This window comes from Takifugu rubripes, chromosome 18 (assembly GCF_901000725.2).
Source record: "Takifugu rubripes chromosome 18, fTakRub1.2, whole genome shotgun sequence".
Classification (NCBI taxonomy): Eukaryota; Metazoa; Chordata; class Actinopteri; order Tetraodontiformes; family Tetraodontidae; genus Takifugu; species Takifugu rubripes.
Genome location: NC_042302.1, coordinates 6,914,074 through 6,937,405, shown reverse-complemented (window position 1 = coordinate 6,937,405; position 23,332 = coordinate 6,914,074). Strand labels below are relative to the sequence as shown.

Below are 23,332 nucleotides of genomic sequence, written 5' to 3'. Positions count from 1 at the left end.
AGCTGAACTTTGGCTCATCGGACCTGTTGCACCCGTTTGTGGTTCGGTAAAAAGATGAATTGTCACTGGAAAACTTGAATATCGTAACGTCAAATGCAAAGAAAACAGCGTGCACAACTTTGTTGGTGACAATTTAGGATCATAACGGAAAAATCAGTGTTTGATTTTCTGATACCAGGACCAGCCACCAGGGGGCGCTTCACCTAGCGTCTGTTTTCAGCTTTATCCACGTTGCTAATCAATTTTAACGCATGTTTGCTGGAAACAGAGGGCGACCCTCCACACACACTAGTTTGTTGCGAGATTACAGCAAAGGCCGCATCCTGACCCGACGCCGTGACCTTTGACCTCACCGGTGCGACCCTGCTTCTGTTTAACTGTCCTTTTCGGCATCGGTGCATAAACATCCCGGAGGTTTGGGCCTCTGTTCTGATCAAGACCTGTGGGCCCAACACAGGACAGACCTGCGTCCCGATTTCGGGAGCCCCTACCCCCGAATTTTGGACGAATGTGTCTTGAGTCTTGCGTCCCAGTCAGGTGTCAGGTGCAACAGGAATGGACTCGCCGTCTGATATCTGGGTTTTGGAGCCAGATCCAGGCACAAATCATGTCGCCAGCTGCGAGCGACGAGGTCCCCAACCCGTGATTGATGCAACGGTACGATGAAATTGACCGTGATCGTCCTTTTGGGAGCACTTTTCCACCCGCTTGCCGATTTCCTCGCGGGGAAGGACGACAGCGGAGGTCAAAAAGAAGCTTCCCTTCACAGGAAGGGCAGAACCGGGCACCGCCGCCCCCGCCCCTGAGGGGTGCTGTGGCGTTATTTCATCATCGCCGCTCTGCTCCACCTGTCTGTAAGGACACAGAGAGTGAAATATAAAACATTTGGGTCTTGTTTGGATGAACCGGCGACACTTCCAGCCTCTGTGGTTACACCTGCTCCGCTGTCGGCTCTGCAGGCCAATCCCAGCATCCAATTAGATTTATTTGGGCATGACATCCAGCAGGCGGCGTCCAGCCACCGCCTCCCTCCGCGCTCCGCGTCGATGGGCCGGAGCCGCCGCAGAAAAGCTCGCATCATAGGCGGTAACCTCCAGAGTTTCGGCCCGAAACCGCCGGGAAAAGAAGCACCTGTGAGGAAAATGAGAGAATAAATGATGGCTCGCCTCCGAGGGAAGAAAGTCCCCTCCGCCGACTTACGTCTGAGGGTTCCCTCAATCCTGACTGGACCAAATATGGGAACCACTGCAACCTGTTCATCACGCCGTGCCCCCCGAGGCCCAACCGTCGCCCCCGAGGCCATCAAAAACCGGCAGCTCAAATGAATTATTTCATTAAAATAAAGGTTCTCGGTGGTGCGATGAAAGCCGCCCGCGTGTAACCGTGAAGATAAAAGCTCCACTTCGCTGCGCGACGTCCATGAATGCAAAGGAGCCCCCACCCCGCAAACAGCATTCTTATGATAATGGAATAACGCTGCTGCTTCGGTTAATTGTGCGCAGGCGATAGCAGTGGGCACCTTTTGTTGAGCGCTGTCGTGACCCTGCAGGAAAGAGCTGGCAGGGATTACCAGAACTCTTTAAGGACTCCTCTAAGTGCCCCCATTGACCACCATTCTTACCCACTTTGCAACCTTTTTTGTGTGTGTGAGGCGCACCCTCAATAGGGAGAGCATATATATATCATTCCCGTGCACATGAAATGGGCTTTTGTCCACATATACGGAAGGAAAAGTTATTAAATAGTATCACCCTGCAGACAAAGGCCTTGTTTGAGTCTTTTGCCTACCAGGCACCGACATTGGGAAATTAAAAATGCCATTTGTGTTCTGCTGAAGGCCTGAATTTACAATTAAAAGACCATCAATGCGGTATTTATCACGGAGGCTAAATTCCTGTCAGCATCTGCGATCAGGTGGTGGTTTTAAGTGAGGAACTAAAATAAAGAAATGGCTCAAAACTGACTTAATCGCGATTTAATACAAGCAAACCCATGTTTATTTTTCAGTTATTTACAGGTTTGTTAATCGGTCACACAACAGGATTTGATCAGGTGTACCACAATTTATTGGAAAATAAATGGATCCAATTGATTAATCAATCTCACTGTTATAAAACCTTGAGAAGTGCAGTAATGGTCAATATTAAGTCAATATTAATAGGTCAAAAATATCTTTCAAAGTTGGATTAGCTAGTTTGAGCCATAACAGGTGTTTCTTATTTATCAATTATTAATGATTCAGAAGACTATAATCATCATTCAAGCTAAATTCAACAGCATGCCGACAGGTAAAAACTTAATGAAGATATAATTCTTAACTAGGTTAAACCAAGTTGTTGTCGTCAATCTTAAAACCAACGTTAACTAACGTTTAAAACTAATAAGAAACATTAGCTAAACGCTTTCGCACATGCGCTTAGCATTTCGTTGCACCGGGTTTAATTTATTTAGGAATGTGATTTCCATCAGAATAGTCAACAAAGTTGGTGTTTTTTGACGCTAATTTGTGACACATTAATGAAGTTTTGTGGGTAAAACAGGTCAACATTTAATCGGACCCGTTACCCACCGAAGCTAATGTTACTGCTAAATGACGTAGCTGAGGTTTAGTTTTAGCTAATTGCTCAATTAGTTCACTATTTTAAACAACTTTATCTGCCAGAAAAGTTAATCTAGATGCAAAAACGCTCCAGTTAAGCATCATCGGTAGTTAGATGTTTATTTAACCGGCGCATGGGGCAATCAAGTCTAATTATACGTAGTTAATTGACTATTGGAAAGAGTGACATAAACCTCCCACGGGGTTGTTAATTGAACAAATATTAAACGCAGGCCGAAGTTTGTGCCTTTTAAATCATAAAAGGATGAACTCTTCCTCTCTGGACTGTTCTACATTTTCATAAATCGACATTTTGGACACCGTTTCCCCGCATCCAACTTGAATCCGCGCCGTTAAAACGTCCGTCCGGCGTTTTTAATCACATTTCCGTTCTAAAATAGAATAAATCGACTTTTTTGAGCCGGCGTCCCGTCTGCGTTTGCGTCGCGGGCAGCTCGGCGTGCACTCGAAACGTTGCGCGTTTTGGAGCACAAATCGGCGCATCCAGCGTGGCCCTCGGTTCGAAACTGCGCAACCCCGCAACTTTTCCCCGTCAAAAGACGCCGATCCGTCCCCGTTTTGGCGGCGTGGCGCCGGAGCGCCGCCGTTCCCGGCTCTAATCGGACGCGGAGGGTGCACCTTTGCGCAGGGACCAGGCTTTAGCGCTCTCGGGCTCCTCTGGGTGCACAAAGAGCAGCGGCTCGCAGAGCAACTTGTTCAGAGTGAGCCGGCGACGCTGGGAGGCGAAATTCAACAACCTCCGGACGCCAAGTCGCCACGACTGCGCATTTTTACCCCCGACGAGCACGCTATCACACCGCCGACACAGCCGACTCAAGGTAAGTATCTGTTTTAAGGCGTTTAAGCGGGGTTAGGTGGCTGCGGAGCGGGTTAAACCTCTTTCGCTTTGGCTTCCCGAGCGTGGTTGTTTTGCAGAAAATGGCGTCATCGCCCTCTTGTTTCTGCTTGGCCGCGGCGGGGAGAGGAGTACTTTCAGAGAGTTGTAGCAGCCTCCAAACGCCGCGTTTGCCCCCGCGACGAGGAAATCCGCCACCGCGGTGTGTCGGGCTCGGTAGCGGGCGGTAAAAAACGGAGCTGTGTCGCCGTTTCGCTCCGTGGGAGGACGCGCAAAGATGGAAGGGTCACCGGTCCTGTGCGCCAAGCAGCTTCTTGGAAAAGGTGGCACAGAGCTGCGAAACGCAGCGATTTTCATTCACAACAATGCCCCCGGAGCGGGCTCCGCGTCCACCCCGATGATCGATGGTGGTCTGGTGCTGTTACCAGGGTGGTTATAGGCGCGTTTGTGGCGATATTCAACCGCGTCTTTGTGTATATTTTATTCGTGTTAGCTCGTCTTTACGCCGCACTCCGCTGCCATGCTGCAATCGTTACCGGGGGCCTCTCTTTAACGCCTGGAAAGGTGCAATTTTTTAACTTGGCTCGCGCTGTGGTCGGGTCGAGCTGCCCCCTTTGTGGCCCAAAATAGTGGCGTTCTCCTCCCGGCTGACATTATGAGCGTGTAAAAGGAGATTTTCGAGGATAATGGGGGCGATGCAAATCGTGCCATGAGAATGGCGACTGGTCCTGCGCCCTGGTTCGCGGCACGCCGGCCGAGGACAGGCGGAACGGGGCGATCAAATAAAGTGTTGCGGGAGGAATCGCGCAGTTTGTGGAGAATTGGGGAAGTCCGGCGCTGCGCAATGGCCGTGTCGCCGCTTTGCGCAGAGCCGAGTGGCAGCTGCTGTAACCGCCGCCACCATTTCGCCGCGATATTTTTTTGTGTGTGTGCCGGCCAACCTTTTGTAAATAGTTGGGGGACTCTTGGATAAAAGAGCACAGTAGTGTTGATGCAAGTCCTTTATGGTGCGTGAATGCGGTCCCAAGTCCCATTCCGGCTGCCCTGTGTTTTTTCCGCCAGCTACGTGCATGCGTCCTCGCTGTGGCCACCACACATCCACCATAGCGAGGCCACTCCGCTCCCCGCTCGGACGCTCCGTTTGGCTCCTCTTGTGCCCAAAAGTAGGGATGTGTGGAGTGTTCGCGGCGCGGGGAGCGGCGATAATCCGCCACACGGCGACAGATGATCATTTCCGAGCACCACAGTTGACATTTGATCAAGTTTGCCGAGTTATGCAACCGCATCCCCGTAGAGCGGACCGCTCATCCGCGGTTATTCGCCCGTCACTCGCCGTCGGATTGGTATTTCTCCGAGATCCGCTGGATCGGAGCAGTTCCCGTGGCGACGACGCTGATTGAGGAAGATATGTCATTCGCAAATCACCCAGTGCCATTTGCGTCACAGCCCGCGGCCTCGCACGCCCATGGGGGGCGATGGAGTTGCAAATGGAGACCGCGCTGACGCTGCCCCAGCTGAGAGGCGAGCCAATAGACGCGGAGCCGGGCGGCCGCGGTCGACGTGCGCCTCCGCTCGCCAGCAGCGAGCCGACCCGCGGTTCCTCATCAACGCGGAAGGCAGCGCGTCGAGTTCTGGGCGAGCGGGCTTCCTACCCCGCTGTCCGGGATGCGTAAGTGGATGCGTGCACACGCCGGTGGAGGCTTCCGCGGGGCAGGCCAGCCCCGGAGAGGTGCACCCGCCCGGTGTCTCCCTCATGGTGCTCGGTGCATGTGGCCATTGTCGAGCGGCCCCTGCCTGCTCCAGTCAACTCCGGACTGGAACCCGCGTCCCGCCTTCCCGCTGAGGAGAGGAGCCGTTTCCCGGCCAGGAAGCGTCCGTTTGTTGCCGCTGCGCTTCGAGACGCCGCACATGGCTCCATCCTCCGCAGCACAGGAGTTGTTTACCAGCCAGAAAGTTACGGATGTGAGCATTTCATCTACTTTATGATCCAGCAGAAGAACCACATCGCAGTGAAACGTGGACCTATTGAGATTTATCGATCCAAAACTTTCCAAAACTGCGCTTTTGTGAGTTATTTTGTCAGCAGTGGTAGTTTTGGGTCTGTTTATTCCTGAATAAAGCAGAACAGTGAAAGTGAGCACCAACTCTGACACAATGAGGCTGTCTAACCTTGGATGGGTAACTGGGGCACAAGTGGTGACAACAAAGTTGCCCTTTTTTCTATAAAAACACAGTTTTGGACTGGTCAGTCCTCATCGGAACAGCAGCTCGGACCCCTCGGCCGCAGCCCCGTATAAAGTTCCCCTGGTTTGTTGTTGTTGCACCTGTCTGCAGAGCAGCTGTTGCCTGAATCACACGGTGATATCGCCGTGTGATTCAGCCCCTGTAATGACGCAGCGTTCAGGCACCGACAGCCCGTCATCAAACCGGCGGACGCTGACGGGAAGGAAGCGGCGCCGTATCAGCACCGACTGATGCCTCGGTCGTGAGGAGATTCCCCGTTAAGAGGCTTCAGTCGCTGGAGATGCACATGTGGCCGGCTGCTTTAAAAGGCTCTTTTTGACTGGTCCCACTGGTAATCTTGGTTTGGAAATGGATGTGAAGTCGGTTGGAACTCCTCCGCCCACCAAGACACCTCCAGGCTTCTCCCAGCGATCTCTCGGTACTATTTAATGTCTCTGACGAGTGGCTTTTACATTAATTACACTTTTCTTTCTGTGGTTTTTAATGATGTTGCGCCCCGGAGTCTCTGAGACGTGTCTGACACCTAGTGGTTTGTGCCGGTATGTCTCATTTGGATGACAAACAAAAGTTTTTACATCCGCTCCGCACCAAACCGCAGCATTGATTCTGGGCTGTGATGCGGTCAGGCGGTTTGATTAGCGACACGTGTGTGAGCGCGGAGGTCCAGAGGTCACGTCAGAACAGAGATAGTCAACCCCGAGTACACATCTGTCAGCTCTGGAGACGCAAACTTTTAATCACATGACTGTGAGCGTGCTCGTAGCCACGGCGGCCTAAAGCAGAGCTGCTTGTTCTCTTCTGGGACCCGTCCAGGAAAAATATCCCTGACGGATCCCTGCCGTCGGCACCGAGAGCGGACACCTTTGCTTTCATTACCCGACTTAATACCGGAGCCACATCTTCACTCTCGTGTCTGTCTGTTACCATGGAAATGGTCGAGTCCCCTGTTAATGCACGAGTATTAATATCAGCGCGCGCAGGGCTTGAATGTTTTTGTTTTTTGAAACCCGCCGCTAATAAAAGCTCTTTCTTCGTGTGCTACGCCAGTCGGCGCCGTGCTCTCCGATGCTCTCGGAGTTGTGCGGGACGCCGTTCTCCGTCCGCACCGCGGTCGAGGTAACGTTTCAGGGGTAATTATGACTGATCCTCTTTGGTTCCGACTGAAACCGACAGTGCGCGCGAGTCATGCCAGAGAATTAGCGCGGTTGTTTACACTTTTGTCTGTTAGCTTAAAAGAAAATCATTGTTTTTAGTCGCGCGTCAGTCATTCCAGCGTCCTTATCTTCGAGTCTGTTTTTGCAGTGCTGAGGCGGTTCAACTTTAATCTTCCTGCCTGGAATTCTGACATTAACCCTGACGCCAGCGAGTGGTTCTTTCTGTTGTTGGTGTGGCGGCAGGGACTGAAGGCTCTGGGAGGGCTTCACCATTCATACTCTGTCCTCTCGTCCCTTCTCAGGACGGCGGGGCGCTCCGGCGTATCCCAGCGTGCGTGGGGGGGGAAAGGTGAAACACCCTCAACAAGTCAAACGGCGCCGGCGAGCGACGGGCTCCATTTCACTCGCCATCACACCGGCCGCTACGGCTCGTGCGCTGTAGGTGATGGATGGTGTAAATTGGAGTGAAATAAAGTTAGGGGAGTGATGCCGGGATCTCTCCGCAGACCGTTTGGTCCAAGGTTTCTGTGATAATTACTGCCCAACATTAATCTCCCTCTGACATAAACAGAGCCTGGGCTGGTCCGTTAACATGCAGGGTTTCTTCAGGGTGTCTCCTGGAATACGTGATTGTAGCTTTTGTTTGTACCCCTGTGGCAGTGTCATACCTAGTTCTTGTGTTTCTGCTATGTAACATTTACAGAGGCTAAAAGGCTCGTTTTGATCCGTCTCGGTACACAGAGATTTTTATAATTGTTTGGTTTTAATTCGGCGTGAAACCTCATGGTAGTTGCACCTCTGAGGACAATAGTTGTGTGATAACACCATTTACACAGCTGGTACTTTGCGAAGTATTTGAATTCTCTTTACTTGGCCCCAAGAGCAGTATAACCTTTGTTTTTTCAGGACCGCAGCGGGTTTGTGGTGGTGTTCTGACTAATAAATAAATTGGGAATGGATTAGAATTGAAACCATACTGCTCGGTTCCGTTTGATTTGTCTGCTTCAGTACCCGCATCGTTAAATCCATTTTTAATGTCATTTCTGCACAACCCTTGTCCTTGGCTTGTCCTCTGTGCTGTATATCACTGTTGCACTCAGACCAACAACAATCTCAGCAACTTTCCAACTGGAAGTGGCTCCTTTTGTATAATTGCTGCGCCTTGTCTCCCTCTGCTGGAGGTGAAGCGACACTACAAGTCGGTCAAACTTGCCCGGTTTGTTTGATTCGAGCTGTTCCTCGCCCATAAGGTTGCAATTCATTTAATTCCTCCTATTTTGAAGGTAACCTGTGTGGGGAAATATGCAAAGGTGTGATCAAGATTGACCTGGAGAAGCTAAGACAGAAATCTACTGTAGTTAATTTTCCCTGAAGTGATGCATATCTTCAGGAGGGAGGGTGTCCTCTGGAAATAAACAATGCAGAGGCTTCTTCTTTCAATGTGGCTGGACACTAAGGCTGATTTAATGCATATTAAATGTTGCGCAAAGCTACATTCTCCCATCCTTGAACATGTGCTAAAAGCGTTTTAATATAACCCCCACTAGGGGGCAGTGATAAACCCGATTTCTCCTTCCATAAAACTTCATCATATCATAAAACACTCACGTGAATCTTTTGTAAACTGTGAAAATGTGCCTGTGATTTAATATACACATGGAGACAGTATACCTTTCAGCTTTTTATTATCGGTGCATAAATAAACCGCCAACACTCGACACATCCCGGTTAATATCGTAAACAAAACGCAGGCCTGTTTGAACTGTGCTCTCAACTCCGCTTTTAGAGCCAGTCAGTCCCAGCATTTAATGTGCAAACAGTGCGTATGTTTACTGTACATGCAACATATGGGTGCATAGGAGCACACGCACAACAGTAACTGCCCCAGCAGCACGCAGAGGGCAGCCATTAGCACAAGTCGGCCCCTCAGTATCTGTTTACCTGGAATACAAACAGAGACAATGCACTTAATGCAGAGTAATGGTGCATTTAATACCAGTTAATTGGCAATATAACAAGCAGTGGAAGCGGCTTTGAAGGAAACCGTTCCTTACAATATTCATCTACAATATCCAGTTGTTTCTGAGCATGCTGTTTACTTTTCTAATGCATTATACATGCGTTTGCAGTAGGTGTGCAGCAACTTTTTGCTTTGAATGATGGAACTGGTTTTCCAGGAGAGGATCATGCAAGAACAAGAGCTTGGATTAGAATTGCTCCAGTTCTTTCATACAGCAGGCAGCGTTGCATAAATCACACAGCAAGTGTGTGAGCATGGAATGCATCAAATGCCATGCATCTGTTCCTCTGTTTAAGGTTTCTCCTGGACTCACGTGCACTGTCGTTACAGGTGTGTGCTGGTAGGCGCGGTGCCACACGCCGGTCCTGGCAGCATGGTGAAGGCCCACAAGTCCGCCGGGAGGAAGAGCTCGCACTGTCACCGCACACAGGTACCGGAAATAGAAACAATCTCTGGACGTCTGGTTCGGCTCGCCTTGATTTCAGGGGAACGAGGGCCACCGACGTGCACCGTTTACACACCTTAACACCATGTGAGTGTGTGTTTATGAGGGTAGAAGTGACGCACGTGTCCGGGGGTGACAGGCTGTAATCGGACGCGGGGAGCATCTTTTCCTCAAGGGCAGCAGGGACACGAGGAAAGATGGAGACACTCGGAGTGAGGAAATGAGGACAAATTGGTGTAGGGACAAGAGGAGAGACTGCGGAGTGTGAGAGGGGGTCTGGTGGAGGCACAGATGGATGTGCTCGCCACCAGTCACTTATCTGATGAAGGGGGGCTGTTTGACAAGGTTAATTTCCTCCTGGCGATATCTCCAGATGCTTAAGAGACTCGACAACTGCGCTCAACACACTCTGTCTTTATCCAGCACTTTATCTCACCTGTAGCGCGACCTCTCACTCTGCCCCGATTCCGCCGTCCTTCATCAAAGGCCCCGTTCTGTTGTCTTCAGCGTGTCTCCAGCGTCAGGACTTCTGTGTCTTCAAAGCTGCTCTGTTTATTTCTGGATTGCCTCTTTTCTAACATCTTGACTGGCTCCTCAGAGTGCTGGTCCGGCAGAGATGGAGGAGGATCCCATCCAGCCAGACCTCCAGGGTCCGTCGCAGGAGGAGGCCTCCGGAAAAGCAGAACCGCCTCCCGCTCAAGCCCCGCCCCACACCTCAGCTCCGGCTTCACCGTCCAGTTTGGACCAGGAGGAAGCTCTGACCAAAGCCCAGGAAGAGGGTCTTTCTGCCTGCCAGTCCCAGTCCAAGCTGCTGTGGAAGCCCATTCCTCCTCTGCTGCCCGAGGCTCACGCCAAGACCAAAGACCAGAGCTGTCAGACCGAGGAGCAGTCCAGCGCTCACAACACAGGTGGGAAGACGCACTTCACTCGTCCTCATGCTGATTTTTCTTTTTTTCCCTCCTGATGTTGAAGATATTCCTGTAATCCAGGAATAAATTCTGTTGTGATTTACTCCGACTGGCCTTTCATCACTGCCAGAAGCTGTTTATCAAACGCTTGGAGCGGTTGGTTGGTCTTTGTAGTGGGGGGGGGGGGGGGGGGGGGGGGGGTGGAAGTCAGTAGGTCGCTGACCTGCTGTGCTGGGATTAACTGGGCTGAGAGGTGTGGGGGGATGGGCAGGAGCCGAACCCATTCTGTCAACCATTAACATACAGTACAGCCTCTTTGCTGCCAGCGTGTTGTATCATTTGCTGCCGTGGCTCTAAATTGTGAAATTAAGGGAATTCCAGTCCAATAATCTTGATTATTCCACTCATCCGACCTCCCCAGGTGCCTGTGGGGAGCCCGGAGACCCTCCTCTGCTCCAGCAGCCCCTGCAGACCTCCAAATCTGGGATCCAGCAGATCATCGAGTGCTTCCGTTCAGGTTGGTTTCTCCGGTGAAGAAGGTTTCAGCAGCCCGGCGGCGCTCGCTGCAGGAACATCTCGGCCTGCATTAACGCCGCGACACATTCCGCCTCCTTCATTTAAACGAGGAAACGCAGCTATTTTATGCAGCAGAGCATTGTCAATGAGGACCCTGATTCCCAGCTCTCCACCATTATTCCCAGTCAGCGGTTATGTCTCCTCCCACACTCTTGGCAGGTAGCAGGAATGATTCAAAGGCAGCAGGAAAAGCTCTCGGGAGGGCGCCGCTCGCATCACCGGAGGGCCCCCCGCTGCTGTTGTGAGTGGTCATATTGTAGCCGAGGCCCCTACAGAACGCGTCCGGGTGGAAACGGGTCAGATTAGAGCGATGGCTGCCAGCGTCGCCGTGCTCCACCAGCACGCCGGTGTCAGCCCAACGTCCAGCAGAGCCAAATCCAGCCTGTTCTCGCACAAAGTCAATGGAATAATCAACTTCCGTGGAACCTTCGATTTTTCTTACCTCGACTTTCTCAGGCCTCACAGCGACTTATTGACAGACGGAATACAAAAAAAAAGGGATTGATGCCCAGCCAGCAGTGGCTGTTGCTGTTTAATGGAGATTTAGGTTGAAGCTCTGGTCCTTTTCGTCCTCTCACAGCCCCTCAGGAACATTACGAGTCCTTGTCTAAAGGCGTTAATGTAACGAACCACTGCCGTGTTTCTGAGTCGCCTTTTCACCAACGTTTCCACCAGGTTCTTCAGCTGTCAATCACCACTTGCATGAGCTGGAGGGATGTTGTGAGGCTGCGTCTGTAGGAGCTGCTTCTGGTTTCGTGCCTCCCTCAAGGACATTTTCGTAGGTGTTCTATTGATAATGGAGACATAACATCTCCTGTGAGCTCGGTCTTCATACTTAATTCATGTTGGGTTCTTGGAGACTCACTCCCCACAGCAGAAGCTGGATATTCTACGTCAGACCCTTTTTAAAGCTTTAAATTCTTGGCCACAACTCTGGATAAAAAGAGTCAGATGCAGTTAAACATTTTTACAGATCTTATATCATTAATCAGCCGGAAACTGGGCTCCTTTCAAGGGGACGTGGAGCCATCAGGCTTTAAACGCTGCTCCGCCGAGCCTCGGCGCCACGAGATCAGGGATCCGTTGGAGTTTTGGTCAGGACGCACACGCTGGCCCTCCTTTTAAGTGCCGACGGTGATGCTAATTGTGGTTTGCTTTGATTTCCAGGAACTGCTCAGCTCAAACACATGCTGCTGAGGGAAGTGGACACCATCTTTGAATGTAAGCTGTGCAGGAGTCTGTTCAGAGGCCTGCCCAACCTCATCACACACAAGGAGTACTACTGCCTGACCCGGCTGCCTGAATATGACGGTTAGCAACACAGCGCATTAGCATGCAGCAACACAACATTAGCATGCAGCAACACACCAGAGCAGCATCCGAGGCAGCAAAACTCAAATGAAAGGCCGAGAACTGGAAACTTGGTCTCTCAGCACGAAGGTGAAATCGATACCGAGCAAACTCCTGGAGCGAGAGGTGCTGTGCACGCCGAGGACGCACACAGACGACTCGCCCGGTTTAAGGAGACGCAGTCGTGTGGCGAGCTCAGCGTGTCGGCGCCTCCCGTGAGCTCCTCTCACATCACCAAAGAAAATGTCCGTGGATCTGGAAGCGAGCGGGATTCCTCATCCTTCCTGGCCGCGCTGTTGAAGCGATTTCTCTTTCTTCTGCCGAAATCTCATCTCCACCCATGTAGAGCCAATATGTTTCCCTTTTAATGGTGGCTGCTGTTGAAATAATAATAATATTAACGACTTGTGTTCACTTTTACGGTCTTAATGAAGCCGTTCCCCGCACCGCTGGATAAATGTCTCTCACTGAAGAGTCCATTAACATTGGTCCAAAGTGTATTTGGTTGTTAGTTTGACAGATGACTTAATTGGTGTCTGTTTTTCACAGGGCGCTAATGTGTTGTGAGGGAATGAACAGCCTTGTTTATTTATTTCTAACACTCGATATTTGGTGTCCAATATTCCTGCTCCTGCCGGGGCCACATTAGTTTAGCCCAGTTGCTGTGTTTAAATCACATTCATGTGGTTTTGTCCAGGTTCACCGGGGGACGACAGGCAGAGCGTAGCCGTGAAGGATTTACTGGATGCTATATATCCCAGATCGGATAAACCCGATTACGTCGTGCGGCTGGAGCCTATTCAGACCAGCACTAAGGCTGTGTTCCAGTACATCACCACAGAGGAGGAGCTGGCCAGATATCCATCACGCACACCCAGGTGGGAAATCCCCCCTCCACGTATGAGAGTTTCCTCTTCTTATCCGGGTGAGGGTCAACGGGACGACCGTGGAAGCCCAGATAATCCTCTTTCCAACTGCAAACTCTTCCAGGATAGCCTCCAGGACATCCTTGAATCCCTTGAGATTTTTAGCAATTGAAGGCAAGCTTCCTGTTTCGTTTTAGTGCCAGAGAGAGTCCGGTAACTTGTGAAGGAGAGACCGTGGAGGGTCCGGAAGACAACCAGCCGAATCAGCAGGCCGGGGCAGAGAGCCACGGCAGCCCCGGACAGTATCGAGGACAGAGGAGATGGGAGGCCGAGGAGGAGTCGAAGGCGGAGCAGACGCAGCATGAAGACGAGGGCTCCACCAGCGGGGTGGGCGACGGGAGACTTCACCCAACATGTTCACCCTCGGCTCCATTCACACCTCCTTTTCCTTCCGTCCAGGTGGAAGACGTGACCATCTCCTGCTGCTTGTGCGGTCAGGACTTCAACTCGAGGCGCAGCATCCGACGCCACTGCCGCAAGATGCACCAGACCAAACTGGAGGAGCTCCGGAAGTTCACGGAGACGCGGACGGTTCCCACCAGCCTGCTGTCCATGGTGAAAGGTACCGGTCCCTTGGTCTTACGGGGGGGCGTCATTTAGGTGTTGGGCCGAGTGTAACCAATGGTTTTACTGTTCCTGGAGGTCGCCCAAGGACGCTCAGCACACCCACGGGAAAGTCCTGCCCAGTGTGCCTCAAATCCTTCGCCACTAAAGCCAACGTGCGGCGTCACTTTGACGAGGTGCACCGCGGCCTACGGAGGGACACCATCACGCCCAGCATCGCCTCACAGCCTGGCCCGCCCTTTTCCCTGGAGGCCACGCCCCCCAGGAAGAACAACAGCAGCAGCAGCAGCAGCGCCTCACCGATGCGAGGCCCCAACGCCAAGACCACCCCGCTGAATTCCAAAGCCCCTCCCAGCCAAAACCAGCCCAAAACTCAGAGTCAGGTCTCGGCGTCTTCGCAGGCGAGCCCTGCGTCATGCCGCTGCACGCTCTGCAAGAGGAACTACAGCTCCCAGGTATCTTTGCTGCTCCACCTCCATTAGTGTTGAAACATCCAACATAAAATCGTTTTGTATGAAAATGGAGCTTTTTTTTTAAAAAAAAAATATTTCTAAAAATAGCTCTTATAAGAAATCCTGTGGCTCCATCAGTTACTGTTAAATCTGACCTGTTTGTGTGTTTCAGCTCATGCTAAAGAGACACATGCGCATTGTCCACAAAGTGTACAGCTTGAAGAGCAACAGGTCGCCTGCAGCAACAAGCTCGACCGCGCCAGCGGCCCAGAACAGCGGCAGCAGCAGCGGCGCCGCTGCGAGCGGCAGCAACGACATCAACGTAAAAGAGGAAGTGGTGGAAACCTCAGACGAAGACGAAGACGAGGACGTGGACAGCAGCCCCGCCCCGTCTCCTAGCGACAGCACCGGGACAGCGAAGGGCGTTCCTGCGACGCAAAGCGCGGCGAAGGTGAAGGACGAAGAGCCCCCGCCCAGCCCAAAGACGGCGCCGCCTCCGCCGCCGGCGCCCTCCCGCAGCAGCAACGCGCTCACCTCGGGAGTTCCCTCCAAAATGACCAAGCTGTCGGTGGGTTTCGACTTCAAGCAGCTCTACTGTAAACTCTGCAAGCGCCAGTTCAGCTCGCGGCAGAACCTGACCAAACACATCGAGCTGCACACGGACGGCAACGACATCTTCATCAAGTTCTACCGCTGCCCGCTCTGCCGCTACGAGTCGCGCCGCAAGCGCGACGTCCTGCGCCACGTCACGGTCGTCCACAAAAAGTCCTCGGCCTACCTCGCCAAGATCATGCCCAAGCTGGAGAGCCGGGCGGTGAAGAGGCTGGCGGAGGTCGTCCTCAGCAGCACCAGCGGCAACAAGAGGACGGGCGGCAACGTCAAAGAGGAAGTGAACGGGCGCCAGGCGTCTTCGTCCCCCTCCTCCTCTTCGCCCTCGCCTCCTGTCACTCGCAAGCAGGAGGGTTCCGCGGCGACTCCGTCCACCTCTGCGGGCGTTGCTTCGCCCTCGCACGTTCCCTCATCCGTCGCCCGCAAGCAGCAGGACGCCTCGCCGCCGCCGGCCCCGGCGTCCACCCCCGTCACCCGTAAGCAGGAGAGGCAACAGACGCACCGTCCCGTCAGCCCGCCGCTGACTCGCCGCAGCGAAAAGCACCAGCGGAACTCCTCCCGCGCCGCCTCGCCCGGCGCCCAGCCGCCCCACACACGGCGGAACGACGCCCAGTCCGACGGCGGCGGGTCGTCGTCCACCGAAGTCCGAGTGACCAAGAACTTCTCGCTGCACGCCTGCGACCAGTGCGGACGCGCCTTCGCCAAAAAGGTATCCGAGTCGCAGCTCAAAGGCGGCGCGTGTGTTCAGGTTTTAGCGTAACTGTTTTTATTTTTTTTGCCCTCAGCTCTATCTGGAGTCTCACAAGCGAAGTCACCGCAACGCACCGACCGCGGCGGCGAACAGGCGGAAAGGAGTCAGCACCCGCTCCAAATCTATGGCCTGGTGAATACATGTGAGGACACAGGAGACACACACACACACACACACACACACACACACACACACACACACACACACACACTGGTCATTGGCTGCTGTTCCTCCTCTGCTGTGTATGATCACATATATAGGTGTGTGTGTGTGTTTGTGGCGTCCATAAAAGCGGTGTGTTTACCGCCTGTTTCCTCTCCCGTCCCCGCTCATTTACGTTGTCTCTTAGAAAACCTCCTCTCGGTCCACTCGCCCCCTTCACCCTTCATCTTCCTCATTTCCTCTCTGTGTTCTGCTCCTCTTCTCTGGGCTCTCAGTGTGTTGCTGCAACGCACCCGATGACGGCCAAGGAAACAGAAGGAGCACGAGGTCACAGAGGAGGTCCGACCTCTGCTTCACAACCAAAATTACTGTTGGAATCTGACATTTCTCTCGCATGGACAGACGATGCGTTTACTTACACCGGTATATAAATACTGCAGCTCATTTGTAACACCTCCAAACCGCCTTTAAGACCAGGATGAAGGGCGGAGCGAATTTGAGCGTTCGGCACAACCGGATTGTTGCTTCCAGGAACGAACTGGAATAAAGCGTAAGTGGATTTTAATTTGATTTCACTCCTGCGAGGATCATACGAACCCGGAACAGATGCGCCCGGTTTTCATCCCACTGTTCCACGTCTCCGCCCTGACGATGCACCCTGGGAGCGCTCCAGCGTCCCACTGTCACCTTTATTCTGCGCTGTCCTCAAACATTAACCACATGTTCCGTTAAAGTGAAGGACGACACCCGAAGAACAGCTCGTAACGTTATTTAAAATTGTGTTTATTTAATTTTTAATCCTTTTGTGTGTGTTTTTAAGTCTTGCGGAGTGTTTTATTTTCAATCTCTGGCATGAAATATTTCTGTTTGTCCTTTACTTTGACAGTACACCCAGTAATTGGTCATGTTTCAAGTAAAAAATATCCCTTAAATCTCCCCCCAAAAATAGTGCAGATGGCAAACTACTAGCTGTATTTATTTCCTTGTGTGTGAGGACTAAAATCAACTGATTATAGAGTTAAAAGAAAATTAAAACTGTTTATGCATTTTATGGAGTTCCCGAGTGTGCCGCTAGGGGGCAGTGTGGCGGCGCTGCAGTGGGTCAGACGCTAATGTGGTTAAACGGGAAGGTTTAAAGGATCCAGATGCTCTGGAATCCTTCGCGTTCGTGCTGCTAAATCCTCACTCACAACGGGCCGCCATCATTCACCACAGAATGGACTTTGTTCTGACAAACCCTGCGACCAATTCTTTCTTTATCTGTTTGATTAACTTTGACGGAGGGCGGGGGGTAGTCTTTAAAACACTGGCAGATGAGCTGCAAGAGACCAGATGTAAATATGTGGTAAAGATTGAACAGAACGCCATGAAATGGAGCAAAATGAGCTAAAGCAGAAAGATCAAACTTTATTTTTATAACCGAGGTCGACTGCCACAAGATCTTGAAAGTGTGTACATATAGATTCATCCTGTTTGGATGGTGTAAATAATAGTTCTAACAGTCAGAATAGTTATTGATTTGTACCTAACATGTTGGATCATTAAACATGGCCGTTGAATATTGAGGGGACTTTGTGTTGGTCCACAGTTTTGTTCTGCTCTGATTCATATTTTGCGTGGACAGAAATGAAACCTCGACGAGCTTTCCTGACCTTTTTTGTTTGTCTTTGTTTTACGTCATCTCTTGTCGTGATGCAACTCTCACCTGCTAGAGGAGCTAAAAGAGTTCGAGCTGTCTCAGATGTGACGCGAATGTTAACGACACTTCAATAAAAATGGACTTGAAACCTCCGGGGAAAGTTTGCTGTGACTTTATTCAAGTGATGCTAATCGAGCTTGTCCGACCGCGATTAAACCTGGGAAAATACTGCTTCCAAGAGCGCGGAGCTTTAAAGAAAGTGGATAAAACGGAATGCACCGCGCCTTTCAATGCAGATTTAAATATCTATATCTTTATAAGCATAACAAACAATCAGATAAGACCAGTCTTGCACATAATCCCGCTCCGCGCGTTCACGCTGCAGTTGCGCGTCCTCCCCACTAGATGGCAGCATCGCACCGCGTCCTGTCGCCGCCCGCACCAACGCTTGACCGGGTTGCGCTCGCCCGCCTCGTGCCAGGTCACCAAAACACGCGGGTCCGTCCGGATCTCCCGGTTCTCCCCCCGCGCGGCTCGCGGAGAGCATCCCTCCCATCTGTGCTTGATTCCGCGCGCCGCTGCGGGATCAATGAGCGCCGCGGATAGAGATCGAAGTTGGGGCAATTAAGAGTGCGGCGCGAGCGCGTCTTTTGATGACTTATTAATGCGTTAAAATAACCAAAGTCCGTTATTGTAGCAGTGATCGATCCGATTGATCGGTCATAAACTTGACTGAATGCGCAGGATCTGCTGGGTGTCACGCAACTGCGGGGTCGTCCGTTCGTTAATTATAATGCGTGTGCGCGCGCGTGGGGGCGATGGCGCTTGAGTCGGTGGCGCGTGAGTGTTGGCTGTTTCGCGCGCTGTCCCCTTCGGCACCGACAGGAGGGGAGGATCTGGGAAGGCGCGTGTGCGCGAGAGGACTTCCTCTTTTTCCCCCCCCCTTTTTTTTTTAAATAAGAAAGAAAAAACGGGTGAAGCACGCGCAGCCGCGAGAGGAGGAATCAGGTGGGTTTTACAGCGGCATCACTGACCGACGGATCCCGCGCGTGAATTCCTCCACTGCGTCCCCGCGCGCCCCCCGCCCCCCTCCTCGCGCCTCCTCGAGGATCGACTTCATTTCCAGGCTGCCTCCACATCGTCACCTGCGCGCGCCCTAATTGCGGTTCCTCCACTTCTTCATCGCGGCTCCGCGGACCCCGCGACCATTTCCCAGGTTTTTGTTATTTTTATTTCTTTTTCGACAGGAATTAAAAACATTCCCGGTGAATTATCTATCCCCCCCCCCCCCCCGCACCCGGTGGTGGTTCTTGGAGGAGGAGAGTGGAATAAAACTGCTGAGCTCCGCAAGGAAGTTCCCCGAGGCGGGCAGGGACGCAGCGGGCTCCGCGCGCTCGGCTGGAGGGACGGCGCGTCTTCGCCCCGCGTCGCATCCGCTGAATTTCCCGAGGTACCTCCAACATTGTGGCTCCATCTCCGCGCTGCCTCTTTCCGTCCGCGGCTGGGTTTCGCCTCACTTTGCTCTCCTTCATTCCTCCATTGACGTTCACCCCCCCCACCCCCACCCCCCCCCCAGCAGCGGGGCTTTCTAACTGTCTGAGTGACACAATATTGGGGAAGAATCTGAGCTTTTGTCGCCTGACACTCTCTGGATGATGCTGCCTCCAGACTTCCATCAGTGCATGTGCGCGCATCCACCCATAGACTTTGATCCGGCTCGTGCTTGATTCGGTTCAACCTGTGGGCTCCACGATTCCATCACGCACGTCTCGTTCCATAAGCTGCTTTTTTTGTTTTAAATTGAAATGCGAATAGAGAAAAGATGATGGAGAGAGAGGAGCACTCCTGATTCTCCCATTGTGGAGAGGATGAGAGCAGATTAAGGGGGTGCTGCAACAGGAGAGTCTAAAAAACCACCTACTTGAGGAGGGGGGGGGGGCACCAGAGGTATCACTTTCTGAGAAGAGCATCACGCGTCCCGGGGGGGGGGGGGGGGGGCTGCGGAAGGCGAAGGGGTTGGGGGGGGGGGGGGGGAAGGGGGCAGCCATGGAGAATCCGGAGAGATGGAGTGTGGATGGGGGAGCGGTCCGAGCTCTAAAGCGGGGGGGGGGGGGGGGGTTTGACCTTCCTTGTACCTGAGCAGGACTTGAGTGCATCAGTTCCCCTTTGAGCCCCCCCCCCCCATGCGAAGAAGCATTTTCGGTGTCGTCGAAAATTAAAATATTTTCCCTGTTTAATTAGCCTGAACTGCTAATTAACGCACATTTACCCCGACTCGTCCGTGGGCAGGGTTGCGGGTTCCATTCTTCAAATTCTTTTTTTTTTTTTTTTTTTTTTTTTTTTTACGTGAATTTGAGAAAGCAAACGCCCACTTTGGGTCGTTTAATTCCAAACCTTTGCATCAAAAAATGTTGAGAGCTAAAGTCTGAAACGGAGGCTGCGGTTAAAACGTCAGATTTGATGTCGGAAAAGGAACCAAATCGTGGCGCCGAAGTTTCCACCGGCGCTCCCGCGGCCTCAGAATCGATCACTTCAGGACTCGGCGCCTTTAAGGAGCCCCCGAGGTCTGGACTCTGGCACCAGACCCCCCCCCACGACCCCGATCTTGTAATTTTCTGTCTCTTTCCGAACATCTGCACTCGCGTCCTGAATTAATCACTACTTCTCTCCTTAATTAAAGGCCTCCTCCAGGTCGCGTTTGAGGAGATCTAAACTCTGCCAGTTGTTATTGGGCTGTAATTAGATGCCAGTAATAATTGTTTAATCAGTGTTTTTAATAACAGCCGGAGAGACGGACGCTCTCTGTGTCGGGGCCAAGTGGAGCCTGGAACCTAAAACGTTGGATAAACACTGTTTGGGAGTGTAGCGCGCTGGCTAAGCTATATGTTACGGAGGAAGGGCTTTAATCACGTCGAGCCGGTTTGTGTCTGTGGTTTTGACCTGATTCTATTTTGAGTGGAGAGAAACCGAAGGATTAATTGGGACAGAATCGACTTATAAATGGATTCGCGCATCGAGAGGGCGACTCGGGAGGAAGAAACGCGCGCGTTTCCGCGGCGTCGGAAGTTAGCACGAGTGATATTTAACGTGCATGTGTAGCCCAGGCTGGTCCCCCCCCGCTGAGATGATGGGAGTCAAGCTAATTTAAGAGGGATCCTCGTTAGAGCTCATAACGATGCATGATGACAAAACCGTTTTACCTTTTGAATTTATCCAGCTTAATAATTAATATGATCCGAACTTTCAGGTGAGAAACGGAAGAATTTATTTCCTCAGGAGGGATTTTTGGATTTTTCCCGGGTTTATCGACAACTTAGCATGTAGCTACAGCAACATGCTAGCGCACATGTAGCGAGCCGCTGCAACACTGCCTGCATTTTGAAATTCCTACACTCGATAATTACCCCTGCAACACCTGCGGAGACGTTCTGAGCCTAATAAATGTTGATGGCGTTACCGCGAGCCTAACCTTAACCGTATCGCCCGCTCATGTATGCATTTATCATCCGCGAGTGGGAAACGGCAAAGATATTTATTGAGGGGAGCCCGAGGCTCTCAAATGAGCTTAATTATTGGATGAATTCTGGCCATATGAAGACTTTGTTTCAGGTCATCTTTTTCTCCCGAGGCGAGGCTAACTAGGCGCTAGCCTTGGCGGTCGAGCGCCCGTGTGGCTGCTTATTAAATAGAGAGGAAAGCAAATGTAACGACCTCAAATATCACAGTCGCCTCACTTTAGGATATTCATTCTTATCTCGTCCTAATTAATGCGCAAAATCGCATTAAAAAGGCCACCTCGATGGAAAAAACGTGCGCTGATTGAGGGAAGCAGGACATCTATATTAAAGATTTGTATCAGAAGTCTGACCTGGAAACCAAAGAGCTGGTCGCTACAAGCTGTGCTAGCTAAACGTGCATTAACGGTCACTCTTTTTCATCGCATTCAGGAAAGTTGGACAACAATTTGCGGCCCAGGATGCAGCCTTCGTCATCGGGTCTACCTGTTGTGTGTGTGTGTGTGTGTGTGTGTGTGTGTGTGTGTGTGTGTGTGTGTGTGTGCGTGCGTGCGTGTGCAAGGAGCACGGGAAGTAACGCCTTCATTTGGCTGCAGCAGAAGCGGCGGGTGCTTCAGCGATGCGACGCTCTTGCTCACGGGCACCCTTCTCTGTATTCGCCCCCTATGCTGCCTCTTTCCTCTCCTCTCTCCCCCCTTTTGTCTCCCCCCCCCCCCCCCCCCCTTTTGTCTGTCTCCCTCCTCATCCCCGACGCTCACTGTGTCTTCCTTCCGCTCCACCGCAGCAGCAGGTAGTCGGCACCTCTGTGCGAATAGCCCGAGGAGCCTGCCAAGGTTCTCTGCTGTCATTTCAGCAGCTGTTCCACTCATCGGTGTGTATGTGTGTTTTCTCGCCCACTTTTTGTTTTCCATGGTAAAATGTCAGTTAAGAGCTCCTTGTTGGCCTGTTCCAGTGTAATTGTGTGGTGATGTGTGTGTGTTTGTGGCTCATTTTTGGTACGCTCCGCTCCACACTTGCCTGGAGCAGGTTTCTCACCAGGTGGACCCCCCCCACACACACACACACACCCCTGCAGCAGCTCGATATTCGCCTCACACTACTCAGACGTCCTCTCTCTCTGTCTCTCGCCGACAGGCTCTGCAGAAGATGTGACTTGTGGATTACAGGATCCCAAATCCAGAGGTACGACCACGTTCACGCCGCCTCTCCTGGAGCAGGATTCGCTCATGGGGCTCGGCTAGCTCCGCCCTCGGGGACCTCTACCCCAGCCTTTTCTGACCAGGAGGAAGACGCGACTTTTCTGCCTCGTGTAGCTCACTCCTCCGATTTGGAATACCGTTCTGGAAGCGCTCTCCAAGATTCCCGCCGCCATGGAGCCACAGTGGAACCTGAATTTTTACCGGCAGTCCGCCATCTTTATGTTTGTGGCCTCATCCTACACTTGGCTCCTTCCTGTCACCTCCCCTCAGAGGATCCCGATTGACCCCCAGGCGGCACCAGAGTACGCCCATTCCATCCGACTGGACGGTGACATCATCCTCGGCGGATTATTTCCCGTGCACTCGAGGGGCGACCGCGGCACCCCCTGCGGCGAGCTGAAGAAGGAAAAGGGCATTCACCGCCTGGAGGCCATGATGTTCGCCATCGACCTGATCAACAAGGACCCCGAGCTGCTGCCCAACATCACGCTGGGGGCCCGAATCTTGGATACCTGCTCCAGGGACACGTACGCTCTGGAGCAGTCCCTGACGTTCGTGCAGGCCCTGATCGAGAGGGATGGCTCTGACGTCCGGTGCGCTAACGGAGACCCGCCCATCTTCACCAAGCCGGATAAAATCGTTGGCGTGATTGGAGCCGCGGCCAGCTCCGTGTCCATCATGGTGGCCAACATCCTACGCCTCTTTAAGGTAAGGCTGAACTTCTGACCCTCTTCCTGCTGTCACACTCCTCGACTGTTTGGCTATGTCGCCCCCTGGTGGTCGGATGTTGTAATCGCATATCCTCGCCTTGTCATTTATGGTCATTCGCCTCGTGCTGACGTGGGTTTCATGTTGATTTTAGTTGTCTGGTAGCATAAAAACGGAGCTACTGATGGCTACGCTCCGCTCCTGATGGGATTAGCAACTGTTGTTGCTAATCCCAGTTGTTACTCCAGATGATAGCATCAGTGCGAGACGGCTACGTCTGTATCCCAAGGTCCAGCCGCTTTGCTCATCCGTGGAAGCGGGGAAAATCTGTCTGCCACAACAGCCCCGCTCTCACGCGTCGTCGGCCGGCTCTCGGTGATGGCTAATTAAAATGTAGCCGTAGTTTTTTGGGGGTTTACTTGCCACTGTGAGGGTTAGTTTCTGGTATTCTCGTGTGTGTCTGCGCTTTCAGAGTCCCGAAGTTTTGTTATCCCGTCTTGCGGTTGGATTAGTCCGACAGCGCTTAGATCATCTCTGGCTCGTAGCTGGGCCAAATAAAAATGGCTGCCAAACATGAGTATCAATTACTGCTGAAATCTGTCAACACACTATGTTTGCCATGCGCGTGCGCGCGCGCGTGTGTGTGTGTGTGTGT

The 23,332-nt window shown here is 52.2% G+C and overlaps 2 protein-coding genes and 1 long non-coding RNA gene across 9 annotated transcripts in view; 2 read left to right on the top strand and 1 right to left on the bottom strand.

Annotated features, from left to right (window-relative positions):
• Positions 1 to 31: 31 nt before the first annotated feature.
• Positions 32 to 5,223, bottom strand: LOC115246681 (uncharacterized). Its single transcript, XR_003885772.1, has 3 exons — positions 4,397 to 5,223; positions 935 to 1,131; positions 32 to 852 (listed from the first exon to the last, which is right to left on the bottom strand). It is a non-coding gene; the product is annotated as an uncharacterized lncRNA (long non-coding RNA).
• On the top strand, positions 2,183 to 17,410 carry znf800b (zinc finger protein 800b). Of its 4 annotated transcripts, none has more exons than XM_029825742.1 (12): positions 2,183 to 2,288; positions 9,204 to 9,303; positions 9,917 to 10,226; positions 10,648 to 10,743; positions 11,970 to 12,113; positions 12,850 to 13,030; positions 13,216 to 13,405; positions 13,478 to 13,640; positions 13,721 to 14,097; positions 14,267 to 15,412; positions 15,489 to 15,596; positions 15,892 to 17,410. In XM_029825742.1, exons 2-11 carry the CDS (start codon positions 9,247 to 9,249, stop codon positions 15,588 to 15,590), a joined length of 2,766 nt encoding a protein of 921 aa, XP_029681602.1. In that variant the 5' UTR covers positions 2,183 to 2,288; positions 9,204 to 9,246; the 3' UTR covers positions 15,591 to 15,596; positions 15,892 to 17,410. The 4 variants fall into 4 exon arrangements, with proteins under 4 accessions (XP_029681602.1, XP_011611716.2, XP_003972951.2 ...); XM_011613414.2 differs by lacking the exon at positions 2,183 to 2,288 and adding an exon at positions 3,039 to 3,438 and having other exon boundaries at positions 15,804 to 17,410; XM_003972902.3 differs by lacking the exon at positions 2,183 to 2,288 and adding an exon at positions 3,040 to 3,438.
• An 838-nt stretch (positions 17,411 to 18,248) lies between these two features.
• Positions 18,249 to 23,332, top strand: part of grm8a (glutamate receptor, metabotropic 8a) — a 124,445-nt gene continuing 119,361 nt past the window's right edge. Inside the window, exons 1-2 of one of the 4 annotated variants that reach the window (XM_003972901.3) lie at positions 18,249 to 18,705; positions 21,905 to 22,677. In XM_003972901.3, coding sequence (XP_003972950.1) covers positions 22,141 to 22,677 — 537 coding nt within the window. In that variant the 5' untranslated portion in view covers positions 18,249 to 18,705; positions 21,905 to 22,140. Of the gene's footprint in view, positions 18,706 to 19,782; positions 19,863 to 21,904; positions 22,678 to 23,332 lie in introns of those variants that run through there. The other 3 variants (XM_029825744.1, XM_029825746.1, XM_029825745.1) reach the window with 3 other exon arrangements.